Below are 12,526 nucleotides of genomic sequence, written 5' to 3'. Positions count from 1 at the left end.
TTCAGCTATTAAGTGTTGCAACTGGATTTTTCTAGATGAGACTGCTCAAGTTTTCCCTATGGTCAGGAAAAATGAACTAGAATGGTAAAGCAGATATAGGAATCCTCTGACTCATGAATCAAACTAGGCCTTATTTTACCTAATAGGCTCTTCCCCAAGCTGTGCCTACCTGACACCAGGTGTTAAGATAGGTAATGGTGCTGCTGCAAAGGAACGCACAAATGTGCTCTCGTTTTGTCCTGGGCCAAGGAGCTTGCATGCTTATACTTTTAAATTTGACACCCAATGTAAGCCTTGCTGGGATCTGGGATCTGAAGAAGTGTGCATGCACACGAAAGCTCATACCAAGAACTAACTTAGTTGGTCTTTAAGGTGCTACTGGAAGGATTTTTTTTATTTTGTTTTGACTATGGCAGACCAACACGGCTACCTATCTGTAACTTGCTGGGATTAGTTAGAGGTGGGAGCTGCCAACGCAAATGTGGACTTTGAAGTCGGCAAACGCCTTTCCTTGGAGATCTTGAGTTCAAACTCAAATTTGACATCAGGTAGGTGACAGGTGGGGCCCCCTGCCCATCTCTCAAGGCAGTCCATGGATACTTGTGGGAGTTGAGGGTCTGCTGCAAGCCATCAGTTCAGACGCTGGATGCAACTGTAAAGTCAACTTCTGAATGCTTATAATGTGACTTGTCTTGTTATTTATTAAGGTGAAGGCAAAGGGACTTTTCACTTCATTGTGCTTTGGAAATGTTTACTTCTATAGCTTTAAGGAGAACAAGGTACCTGGCTCAGTGGGGCACTTTGTTGTTTTGGTGGGGCTACAACGAAAGTAGCTATCATGCCCTATTTGAATTTACCAGATCCTCTACCCAACTACAAAGGTAAATTTTACGCGCACTCTGCAAAGGGTACCTTTGGACTCAAGGGCTGGGCTGAAACCATTAGAAAAAGAACTTAGGCTTTGGACCCTCACCAAACAGACCATTAATTCACCCAGCCCACTGTTTGTCTGCTGTCTAGAAGTAGCTCTGAATCTGCTGAGCAAGGTCATTCTTAAAATGGAATATAGGACCTTTTGAATTCAAAGCATTTACAGAGCTACATTTCTCCCCCTCTGCAGAATCCTCTGAGTTGAGCCCTTTTTAACTCTAAAATGAGCTGAACAGAAATAATTTGGAAGGGTTTCTGTGTAATGCAGTTGAGGAACTTTTAACCTTCAGGTTTTTTCAGGCATGGGATGCTGCAGCCTATGGAAATTATTGGAGCAGTAAGCCATGGGGAAAGTGGGTCCTTGATAGCAGCCAGTTAGGGAGTGGCCTACCTCAGATATTGTTCTTGGGAAGATGAAGTTATCAGCGTCCCAAAAATATTTCTCACCGTTGCTTCTTAGGTAAAAATCTGCAGCTTTTTCAACTTGGTTCGGCCTTGTAAGACAAACAGTACCCTTCACTTGTGTTGCGATAGGTTTGATTATTTTTCTTTAACTCCGATAAGCAAGTAAATTAAGATGCTAACACAACACTTGCTTACTGGAATCGAGTACCTTAGCAGTCAAACTGAGCAATACAATACTCATCTCACATGGCTGCCCTGCTATGGAGCAGTGGAATTTTTAAGAAGGTCCGTGGAGGCTAATGAAATCTCTTTGCACCTCTTCTCTGTTCAGAATCCTGGCATCCAATCAAAGAGGCATCTCTGAGGAGTGCTCAATGTTGAGGCCAAGTCAGTGGAAACAGAAACTAAGTAAGGAGAGCAAGCAGTTTCCTTCATTGTGAGTTTGTGACAGATTATTTACTGAAGCCTTTCATGGGTACCTGCATTAGGGAGCTCTCCAATGAAGACTTCAGGCCACACTAATAGTAGGTTTTGTTCAACATCATCGACTCATCAACATCATTCAAACTTCTCCAGCAGAAAAAGCAATATTTAATACAGCACAAATAGCATCTTAATTGCAAGCAAATAGTGAACTATACAAAAATCATACAGAATCCTAATCCGATATAAAGCATTCTTCCAAATGAAGTATTATTTTGAAGTCTTCGTCTCTGAAGGATTTTCACCAGTGTCAAGTGTCTTCAGCAATCGAAAAAGGCCAGCTGCTTCTCTTATCCGGCTGAATTCAATACAAAAGGCTTGCACTTCTATAAATAAGTCCTGTACATTAATTATTTTGTTCCGAATCAAGGATTGTAGAAAGACGCACACAAGTCGTACTAGCCGGTTCTGAAACATAGATGACACATGGGTTATATCTATGTTAGTTCTACTCAAATTAGGCTCACTGAAATTAATGGAGCTGACAAACTTATGGTAACACTATATATGACCCAACTGCTGACCCAACAAAGCAGCAGCTCACAAAGTAGCTTCAAGGAAATATAATCTCTTTTAAGAAGATCAAAACTCTTTATAAGTTAAAATTTACAGGACTCACTTTTTTAATTCTGCAATAAGTAGCCTGCTTAAAAACCCCCCAGCCCAGGTGTCAATTTCAATCATCCAATGGTTTTCTTATTACTAAAAGCCACAATTCAGAAACACAGATTGAATTAGAGTATTTCATTTTAATTGCTTGGAAAATAACCCTAAAAAATAGATTGTGCTTTCCTCCTCTTCTTCTTTTGGTTCCTTTTATATACCTTTAATAAGTGTGGGGGACCTTTTGGCCTTCCATAATAATAATAGTAATTTTTATTTATACCCCGCCCTCCCCAGCCAAGGCCGGGCTCAGGTGTTGCTCATCCTTGGACCCTGGCCAAGATAGCTGGAGGCGATGCAAACGAGTCCAGCAATATCTGGAAGGCCATAGATTAGCCACCCCTACTTTAAAAGTATGGAATAGTAAGAACAGTAAGACACCAAAATACTGTGCTCCATGAGCAAGGCAAATATTTCAAATTCCCAGGTACAAATTCTGTACAGGGTTTCATAAGGATGTTCAGACCCCGCCCCAAGCCTGGGTGAACGAGTCCCGGGATTTCAATAGTTTCTCATTTTGAAATGCTTCCAAAAACCTACCTGCATATACTTGTCCTTAATTTGCTCACAAGTAGAAATACAGTTGGAGATATAAAGGTGAATAAATTCTGGAGGAAGATCAACTGCTGTGGTAAGACTGTTGGAAACAGAAAATAGTTGATTAACTATGAGCAGATCACCCATAAATTCTATGCTGGGTTGCGGGGGAGTTGACCCCATGCCTCCTTAGCAACTACAATTTAGTCACAATGAATTTTCGCAAATGTTCACACAGCCTCCTACATTTATGGTGTGATATTAACCTATGTGGAGTGTGAAAAGGAAATATACAACTGCAGGTGGGAAAAGATCAGGAAGAGAATTTATCCTTTCAAAATGTGCGGCTGATGCTTCATTTGGGCTGCTTTGTGCACAAGTCAGCTTAAAATTTCAAAAAAACAACAATCCTGATCTTATGGTTTATTTTTTAATGGTACAGTATGATTGTTCATTTCATTTATATCCCTCTTCTACAGTTGCATATATTCTGAACTGATCTCTCTGCCTGAGACTTTAGAATGAAGTCAGTGGGAGGGAAAGAATGAGCCGATTTTGATTTAATGGATTTGTCAATTGCCGTGCTACACATTTATAAAACCTTTTATCCTTGTTTGTTTTAAGAAATGCCCATGGTAGCTAACAATGCATCACTAAAGCACATTAAAATAGTACATTGTACTGAGGTTGGGGAGGAATTATTGTTTAAGAGATTATTACCAAGAACTAGTCAATCACAACTAATGGGATAACGACCCTCTTTCACTGTGGATGGTTATACATTTGCTGAACATGAAGTGGCTGTACATGTTTACTTTCCCACTATACCACCCCAATTTAAAATGCCATCTGTCCCTTCATAGGAATGGACACAAAGGCTCAATAACATCTACAAACAGCCAGCTGTTTCGTTTCTACCATCCTGAAAGTGCATAGATGGGTATCTTCCTCTGAGCTTGCACTGGCTCTTTCCAATGACTGGCTGTCAAGACAAAAAGGATATAGAATACTCCTAAAGCTTCTCCCCACTGAACTATCCACAGGTCAACTGTCATGACATTCTCTCCCAGTTTCATGAGCTTAATTAAAAACTAGCAAAATTAGGACAGGAATGGGAAGGGGGCTCATGTATATGGAGAGTCCAAATGTTGCAGGGATTCCTGTTTATGTGCACACATGCAATTCATCCACATGCTCTGTACATAGGAACACAATATACCTCCCTGCCCTTATGTAGTCCCTGAATCTGGAGGCCAAAACACTAAATTTGAGAGATAAAGAAAAATTAACGCTGCCAATTCACCCCACTGCAGCCATTCTCTTATACTGGAAAAGAAAAGGGTGGGCTGGAATTAAACCTACCCTTAATGACAGCATTGTAAAGGATTAGGTCCAAATCCTTTGGACCAATCCAGCAATTCTGTTTCTGATTGTATCTCATGTACTTTGTCCGTAGAACTGAGTGCAAAACACTGAACTACACCAACATTCAGATACAGGCACCCAGGATACTGTTCCTTGATGGGACCAAACTGGCTCCATGGATACTAGAAATCAAGCTCGTTCAAAAATGCCAACAAAGCAATCTAAAGTAGAAAAATAGTTACCGATTGACAACTTCCATTGAATGCAGAGACATGTCCATGTTGACCAAGACTGAAAAATACTCTGTTATCTGACTTGACTGCATAAGTTTAAGCAGCATTTCTATAGCAACCAAAGGATTATTTTCCACTAAATCAGGCAATTTGGCAGGAGTGAGGCCAATGTGGTAAACAAGCTTGGGGTCTTTCTCCAATTCTCCAAGAAGCTGCAGAGAGAAAATAAATAAATGGACACCTTAAGACTTAACAAGGCACAACAAAATATAGGTGACAATACTATATACTACTTTCAAGTTTAAGGATACTTTAAGCTCACATTAGAAAATGCACAGTAATAGAATTGGACTATGTACCATCTGACTACTACACACACCTGCGTTTGCTGTGCTGATGACAAAGGACTTTTGAAAGCCTTGGCCATGATTCGTTTGATTTCCACTCCGGCACTGTTTTTCACACACATTGACTTGTCCCACTGAATGGCATGATCTGGCTCTATCGGGTTCAACCAAGCGAGCTCATCCTCACAAATGTGAAGTGGAGGCGGGGGTCGTATGAATTCTGGACGAAAATGGCCTGGAAAAATAATTTGCATTCATATCATCAATCTGAAAGCACCTGGTACAGAAAGCCTACTAAATATTATGCTCACTTCTCCCTAAGCATTACATTCTGAACACGTAATGAAATACACTATGCCATACTGTCAGGCTCCGTGAAACAATCGTGATAGTTCAAATACGATAGTGGTGCAATGTTTGCAGCTGAGAACTTTGCTAAAACCTCCAATTCCAAAACAGGGTAATTGATAAAACACCATAAAAACCTGTGGGCAATCTGTCGCATGGTGATCTGGATGAATTCTACGGCGACACTTAGGGCATGATGAAAAATTACAAATCCATTCAGAAACCTGATAGTATAAACTGGAGTATAAGGCCCCATCTTCACTATTCTTTCAAAGCAGTCTCCTACCACTCTAAACAGTCATGGCTTCCCCCAAAGAATTCTGGCGACTGTAAAGGGGTACTAAGAGCTGTTAGGAGAACACTATTCCCCTGAAAGAGCAACAGCTCTCAATAGCATTTTGTCAATCAATTCCTCTTCCCAAGGAACTCTGCCTATGTGAAGGGAACAAGGGTCTCTTAACAACTCTCAGCACCCTCAACAAACTACAGTTCCCATGATTCTTTGGGGGAAGTTGTGACTTTGTTTTACAGAGATGAAACGGCTTTATGTGCAGTGCAGATGAGTCCTAAGTATATTCTAGTTCTTCGTTCATAGCTAGAATAATGGTAGAATATAGCACAGGACTGAACCATAGTATGGTGGTACCTCGGGTTACATACGCTTCAGGTTACAGACTCCACTAACCCAGAAATAGTACCTTGGGTTAAGAACTTTGCTTCGGGATGAGAACAGAAATTGTGCTCCGGCAGTGCAAGCGGAAGCGGGAAGCCCCATTAGCTAAAGTGGTGCTTCAGGTTAAGAACAGTTTCAGGTTAAGAACGGATCTCCAGAACGAATTAAGTACTTAACCCGAGGTACCACTGTACTACTTATTAGAACTAAGGTTACAAACCTAGGTTAGTTTATAGTTAGTGTGGAGAGACTAACCATAAACAAACCTGGATTTGGACAACATACTAAGCCAAACCATGGTTTTGCTCAGTGCAGTGCAGCTGCAAAATGACCAGGGAGGAGCCAAGCAGCCACAATCTCCTTCCTGGGAGCTAAAACATGGTTTTGCTTAGCATGACCTGCAAACCAGGCCAATGTACAGAAACTATTTTCATTTAGGATGTGTTTGCAATATAACAGGACTCTATGACCCTCAACCTGCAGAAGTTAAAAGCATCAGACCAACTCAGCTAGTCTAATAAACTAGAAGTGCAGGAGAAATCAACCTAAACTATTTTGTGGTACATCCTATTGGCCATTGCTTTGGAGAAAAGCTTTCATTGCAATCAAGTAGGGTTTTTTTTACAAGTTTTAAAGCTTGCTACAATCAGTACAATCACAAACAGAAATGAAGTGCTGGGATTATAACTAATGTTATAGCTATTTTATGCTGTAAGTGGGTGAAAGATTACAGAAAGTAATGCATACTTTCAATAGGTGGTTTTGGTCCACTCACTAGAGCTTCAGTGATCTGGGAGGCAACAGAGCTGTCAAAACCAGAATTTGAAGAATCCGGGTCAGGGTCACTGAGAATGCTGGGGAAACTCGCTTTACTCTGTGTCGGCAGTTCAGACTGACGTTCTAAAAGGGAAAATGGTTAACACAATGTTCAGTGCATGTGATCTTGAGTAAAACAAACAAAATTGTCAACTGAGCAACACCACTGGATGAAACCCATACTCAACATGAGTAACCACAAGAATCAGGATTCATAAGTTTGAGCTGACATCATGAACTATAAATCTGATCAGAGGCTGTTTTTATTTTTATGCACCCATCTCACAATAAGGTAACAAGGCTTACTGTAATTCAAGGGCACTGTTTGGAAGAGCCTGAGAACTTAGAGTCTAAGTCTCGAGAACTCACAAAAGCACTTGTGAGCTCAACACTGGTTGAGATGAGCTAAGCACAAGTTCTGAGAGAATTATAATTCTTCTCTAGGCATTGAAGAGGCTCTCTCTAATTCTCCAGTGCTTTCCAATTGCTTCCAGAGCTCAGCACAGTATCAAGGAGAGGACCACACAGAAACACAATATGAGGGCGGAGGCAGGGTTGGTGCTAAGTATGAATCTGTGGTCCCTTGACTGTAATTTTAGGTAACAATTTGTGTGCACAGCTGTGAACCACAAGCCATATTTTAATATACTTTTCAGAATTAGAAACTGACACAGCAAAGGCTATTTGTAAAAAAAGGGCTCTGGGTGTATTTTATAGTTCTTACTCAGGCTTCCTCAACCTTGGCCCTCCAGATGTTTTTGGCCTACAACTCCCATGATCCCTAGCTAGCAGGATCAGTGGTCAGGGATTCTGGGAATTGTAGTCTCAAAACATCTGGAGGGCCGAGGTTCAGGAAGCCTGTTCTTACTCATGTGCACATACACCAGCTTTTTATATCATATTCTAAACAAGTATGTAAAATAATGCCTGAAAATATTTCTAGAAATAGCAAAATATGACCTCAGAAACATCTTCAAGTTAAGAGGGGAAAACACTACGCACTATTCAAACTGAAAACAAATTGAGATATTTTAGTGCAGTATTTTCCCCTTGTTCGTCAATTCCAGGAAGTCTCCTTTGATTTGAAAGGGAGGGTGCTGGAAAAAATCTGATTTCAATAGAGGTCACTGATCCTTAATCAACTAAGTCTTCCATCAAATAAACAGTTTGTACTTAACACAGTACATTGCCAGAATACTTTTCCTTTTCCAAAGCAACATATGACACGTAATTGGCAAGAAGCTTAGTGACAAAACTAGCTACAAAAAGCACAAAATGGGAATTTATTTGAAAAATTATCCCAGCAGTGTGAAGAGCAAAATGCTCAACTTCTCTTTGTAAAAGTTAGGGAGTTTGTTTTAACATCAACTGTCCAAGTGTAAATCAAATTCGAATCATTTTTTCTGTTCCTCTTTGTTTAGAAACATGGAAGTTCCATTCTGATTCCTGCAGAGTGCCTTGCCTATTCACCTTAGTAGTGTTCTAGGGGGAACAATTAAATCAACTGTTTTCTCTCCTTGTTCTTTCTGGCAATAGCTTTTCTTGCCCACATCTTAGAGGCAGAACTGCCAGAATACACAGCCGCTGACCAGAAAGAATCATTTTTCCACCTTTCAGCATGCCAATAATTGCTTCTTAAAAGCCACACACTGACAAATTCAGTGTGACGAATTCATGTTCAAATTCAGCAACGTACTGTAAACACGTACTATAAAAATACAAACATTAGCTTGCAAGCACAAGAACACAGCCACTCTCTTACGACTCTTCTACGCACACACTTAGCACAAGAACAAAGGTAGTGCAAATGTCATTCATTCTAGAGCAGGATCAGATCTCAGCAAGAACAATAAATTTTTACCTGCCAAAGCCAGCTGAAGGCCGCTGATATCCACAGATTGCCCCATATTTCCTACATCCATTGATGCAATCTGTCTTGGGGTCTTTTTGAAGAGCTCTCTAGGTGGGGCCAACATCAGCTGGGAAAGAAAGAATTTCTCTGGCGGGGTTATAGGAGGCAGAAAACCTGGAAAGGCAACAGCATTTCAGGATTTCATGTGCTAAAAATAGTACTTTATACATACTGAAATACAAATATTAACTTGATGTAACAAATGGGTAGAAATATTTTGCACTCTTCTCTAACAACTGGGTTTACGTGAAATGCAAGTGATTTATGTATAAACATACAACCAAAAACAGAAAGTTTTGTTTGGCTGTAAATTAAACTAGCTAAAACAGCATCTGTTTGTACAGTAACTGAATACTCAGAATTAGAACAGTATTTTTAAAATGAATTTTCCTCACCTCAACTTACATATTCTGAAAGACTTTTAAAATAACCTTTTAGACTGGTACTTTTGCTACATTGTCCTCATATTTTACACATTTCCTTGGCATCAACAAACACATCCTCATATTTTGCAATTACAATTAGGGTCACAAACATTATTCTCCCCAATTTATATATAGGAATTAATACTTTCTTACTCATCTAACCAACTCATGACATGTTTTACAGGTTTTTGTTGTTGCTACTAATAAGAACAGTAACATATTTATTTATATCCCAACCTTTCTTTCAAAGGAGCCCAGAGCAGCAGTGATAAAAGTTTTTAAAATTTGTTTTTAAAACAACATTCTCAACTAAGGATCTGTCAGGAACAGTGTCTTTTAGTCATCAAATACCTAAAGTAAACATGAATGTTTTAAAATTTGTCCTGAAAGTCAATGAGCCAGGCACGCCTCACTTGGGGGAAGGAGAATTAGGTTATCAATGGCTACTAGTTATGACAGCCATGTACCACTTCCACTTTCAGAAGCAGTAAGTCTCTAACCTACTGGAGAGCACGAGCAGAAGTGGATTACTGTGTGCAAATCTTGCATGTGAACTTCCCACAAACATCTGACTAGCAACTGTGGGAACAGAATGCTGGACTAGATGAGTCATTTGTCTAATCCAGCAGGGCTCTTATATTTTTAATAAGAGACTTAATTATGACAGAAGGCACTATTGCCAAAGTCAGGCCCTGGCTTCTTAAACACAATTCAAAGTTCTGGCTTTAATAAACCACTGAAACTGGTTGATTTTCATACATATATAATTCTTGTTTACAAAAAAGGATCTATTATGATCACACAAATATCTACAGTGGTACCTTGGTTCTCAAACGCCATGGTACTCTAACAACTTGGAACCCAAACACTGCAAACCCAGAAGTAAGTGTTCTGGCTTGCAAACATTTTTCGGAAGCTGTACATGTTCCATTTTGAGTGCCACACTTCCGTTTTTAGTGTTATGCTGAGGTCTGTCTGCTTTTGCTATTTATTTTGCATTTTTGTATTTGCAGCTCTTTTGTTTTTGCTTATGTGACTGTGTGGAGCCCAGTTCGGCTACTGATTGTGTGACCGCAGTACATTGATTATTACTTTCATTTTATGGCTCAATGGCCTCGTTAGATAGTAAAATTCATGTTAAACTGCTGTTTTAGGAGTTTTTTAAAGTCTGGAACGGATTAATCCACTTTGCATTACTTTCTATGGGAAAGCGTGCCTTGGTTTTGGAACACTTTGGTTGTGGAACTGACTTCTGGAACGGATTAAGTTTGAGAAACCAAGGGACTACTGTATTTTGTTGCATGTGAATTTAGTGAGACGGCATGAGTGGCTATCAATGTCATCATGCATGAATGCATACACACTCTTCCTTACAAAGCCATAATATTAAACTAGATAAATATATTTATTTAATCCATTTTTACCCTGCCTTTCAAATATTTTTTTTCAAGGTAGCTTACATTAATTACATTTTTTTTTAAATGTTCGTTTCCAATCTGTGTAAGCATCACAAGTTTTCACCTAAATTTAGATGAGCCTATGCACTGTAACCAGGGAGGGGTCACTTTGCAAGATGGGTACCTATTACCCAATAGGTTCAAGATCACCTAACACAAAAGTGTTAAACCCCTCTAAAACCCTTCCCTACTCACAGCCAGCATGCTAGAAACATGAACGTTTCATAATATTTCACAAGGGCATTTCCCCCCAGGGGCTCTGGCCCACTTATGTGTGATGCTATGTGACTGAGTAGGGAAGTGATGGAGGCTGTTTACTTGAGAATAAACAATGATGATTAGGAAGGCAGTATGACAGCCATTAAATCAGGGCCACCCAAAAAAAGCATGCCACACACATCCAAAGGCAATACCAAAGTTAAGACAACAAGAGAGTAAAGCTGCAATCCTATACAAGTACATTCATGGGAGCAAGTCTGATTGAACTCAATGAGACATGCTTCTGAATCAACATGCACAGGATAAGCAGTAACTGAAATGAAAATGATGTGGGTGGAGGAATCACAGGTAAGAAAGGAGTTCAAAAAAACCACCTTAAAATCCTGACATACTTGTGGTGGTGGGGAGGAAAAATGCATCTATTCCTTTTAAGTCTTTGGTGAGGAACCTGTGGCTCTCCAGATGTGGGAGCTCTAAGTATTATTATTATTATTATTATTATTATTAATCACTGGGGCTAAAGCTACAATCCTATACTGTATTCACGGGCTGGGAGGAGCAAGCCTGATTGAACTCAACGGGACATGCTTTTGAATCAACATGCACAGGGCAAGCAGTAACTTAAATGAAAGAAAGGAGTTCAAAAACAACACCGTAAATCCTGACATACTTGTGGTGGATGGGGGAGACGGAAAAATGCATTTATTCCGCTTTAAGCCAGGGGTGAGGAACCTGCGGCCCTCCAGATGTGGGAGCTAGTAGTAGTAATTAGTATTATATTATGATGATGATGATGATGATGATCCCCGGGACTGGAGCCCAGCACCATCCGGGCGGCCACGGGTTTCCCCCAACCCCGATTCAAACGTACAACTAAGGTGTGGGAAAGGAGGCGCTGCTGCTGAGCAGAAACCGCTCTTCTCCCCCCACGGGGAGAATCGTTCGGCCGGCGGTACCTGAGAGCGGAGGCCTCTCGCCGTCGTCCCCTCCGCCGCCACCCCCGGCCGGGCCTGTGGCGGCGCTGGCGGCGGCGCTGGCGGCGGCGGCGCTGCTGGCGGTGGTTCTCTCGGGCGGCGCGGGGTTGAGGAGGTGCGCGAAGATGGCGGCGAAAGGGTTGGCGGCGAGCGGCTCGGTGCGGTACATCTCCCACAGCAGGTAGAGGGCGGTGAGGCGCTGCGGCGGCGTGGGCAGCAAGTCGGGCTGCTGCAGGAGCAGCACCAGCACGGAGCCCACGCGGAAGTGCTCGGCCTTGCCGAAGTAGTGGTGGAAGGCGGTGGAGAGGCCTTCGAAGGTGCCGCCGCCGGCCTCCTCCGACACGATGCTCAGCAGGCTCGACAGCTCCTTCGGGGAAAGGCTCATCTCTCCACGAGGCGGCGGAGGAGGAGAGAACCCCGCCTCGGTGCTGCTGTTATTACTATTGCTATTATTACTACTACTACTATTGTTACTACTACTACTACAACCCCCACCGGGTATCGAACCCGCGGCCTCCGTAGCGCAGCCGGGCTGGGGGACTAACGCTGGCCCCACCCGCCGGCATCCAGCTCCGCCCCCTTCCTTCTGTCTCGCCTCGCCGGCGCGCGCTACCTCGCCCGCCTACCTACCTACCAGCTACTCCTCTCATTATTCATTTACCCCCTCCCCCGTGCGCGCGCATGTTTCCCGCAACGTTCTGCCGCCCACGCTCTATCTAGACATCGCGGCTATCGCTCC

The 12,526-nt window shown here is 41.8% G+C and overlaps 1 protein-coding gene across 1 annotated transcript; it reads right to left on the bottom strand.

Annotated features, from left to right (window-relative positions):
• Positions 1-1,903: 1,903 nt before the first annotated feature.
• On the bottom strand, positions 1,904-12,493 carry CNOT11 (CCR4-NOT transcription complex subunit 11). The gene is given in 8 exon segments (XM_079972803.1): positions 1,904-2,226; positions 3,022-3,118; positions 4,626-4,828; positions 4,996-5,198; positions 6,732-6,884; positions 8,662-8,826; positions 11,770-12,331; positions 12,333-12,493. Coding segments are annotated over 8 exon segments (1,602 nt in total). The 5' UTR covers positions 12,354-12,493; the 3' UTR covers positions 1,904-2,028.
• Between the last annotated feature and the right edge of the window lie 33 nt (positions 12,494-12,526).

This window comes from Podarcis cretensis, assembly GCF_951804945.1.
Source record: "Podarcis cretensis genome assembly, chromosome: 4".
In the NCBI taxonomy this organism is placed as follows: domain Eukaryota; kingdom Metazoa; phylum Chordata; class Lepidosauria; order Squamata; family Lacertidae; genus Podarcis; species Podarcis cretensis.
The sequence above is the reverse complement of the archived record's forward strand: the minus strand, read 5'-3'. Positions and strand labels throughout refer to the sequence as shown.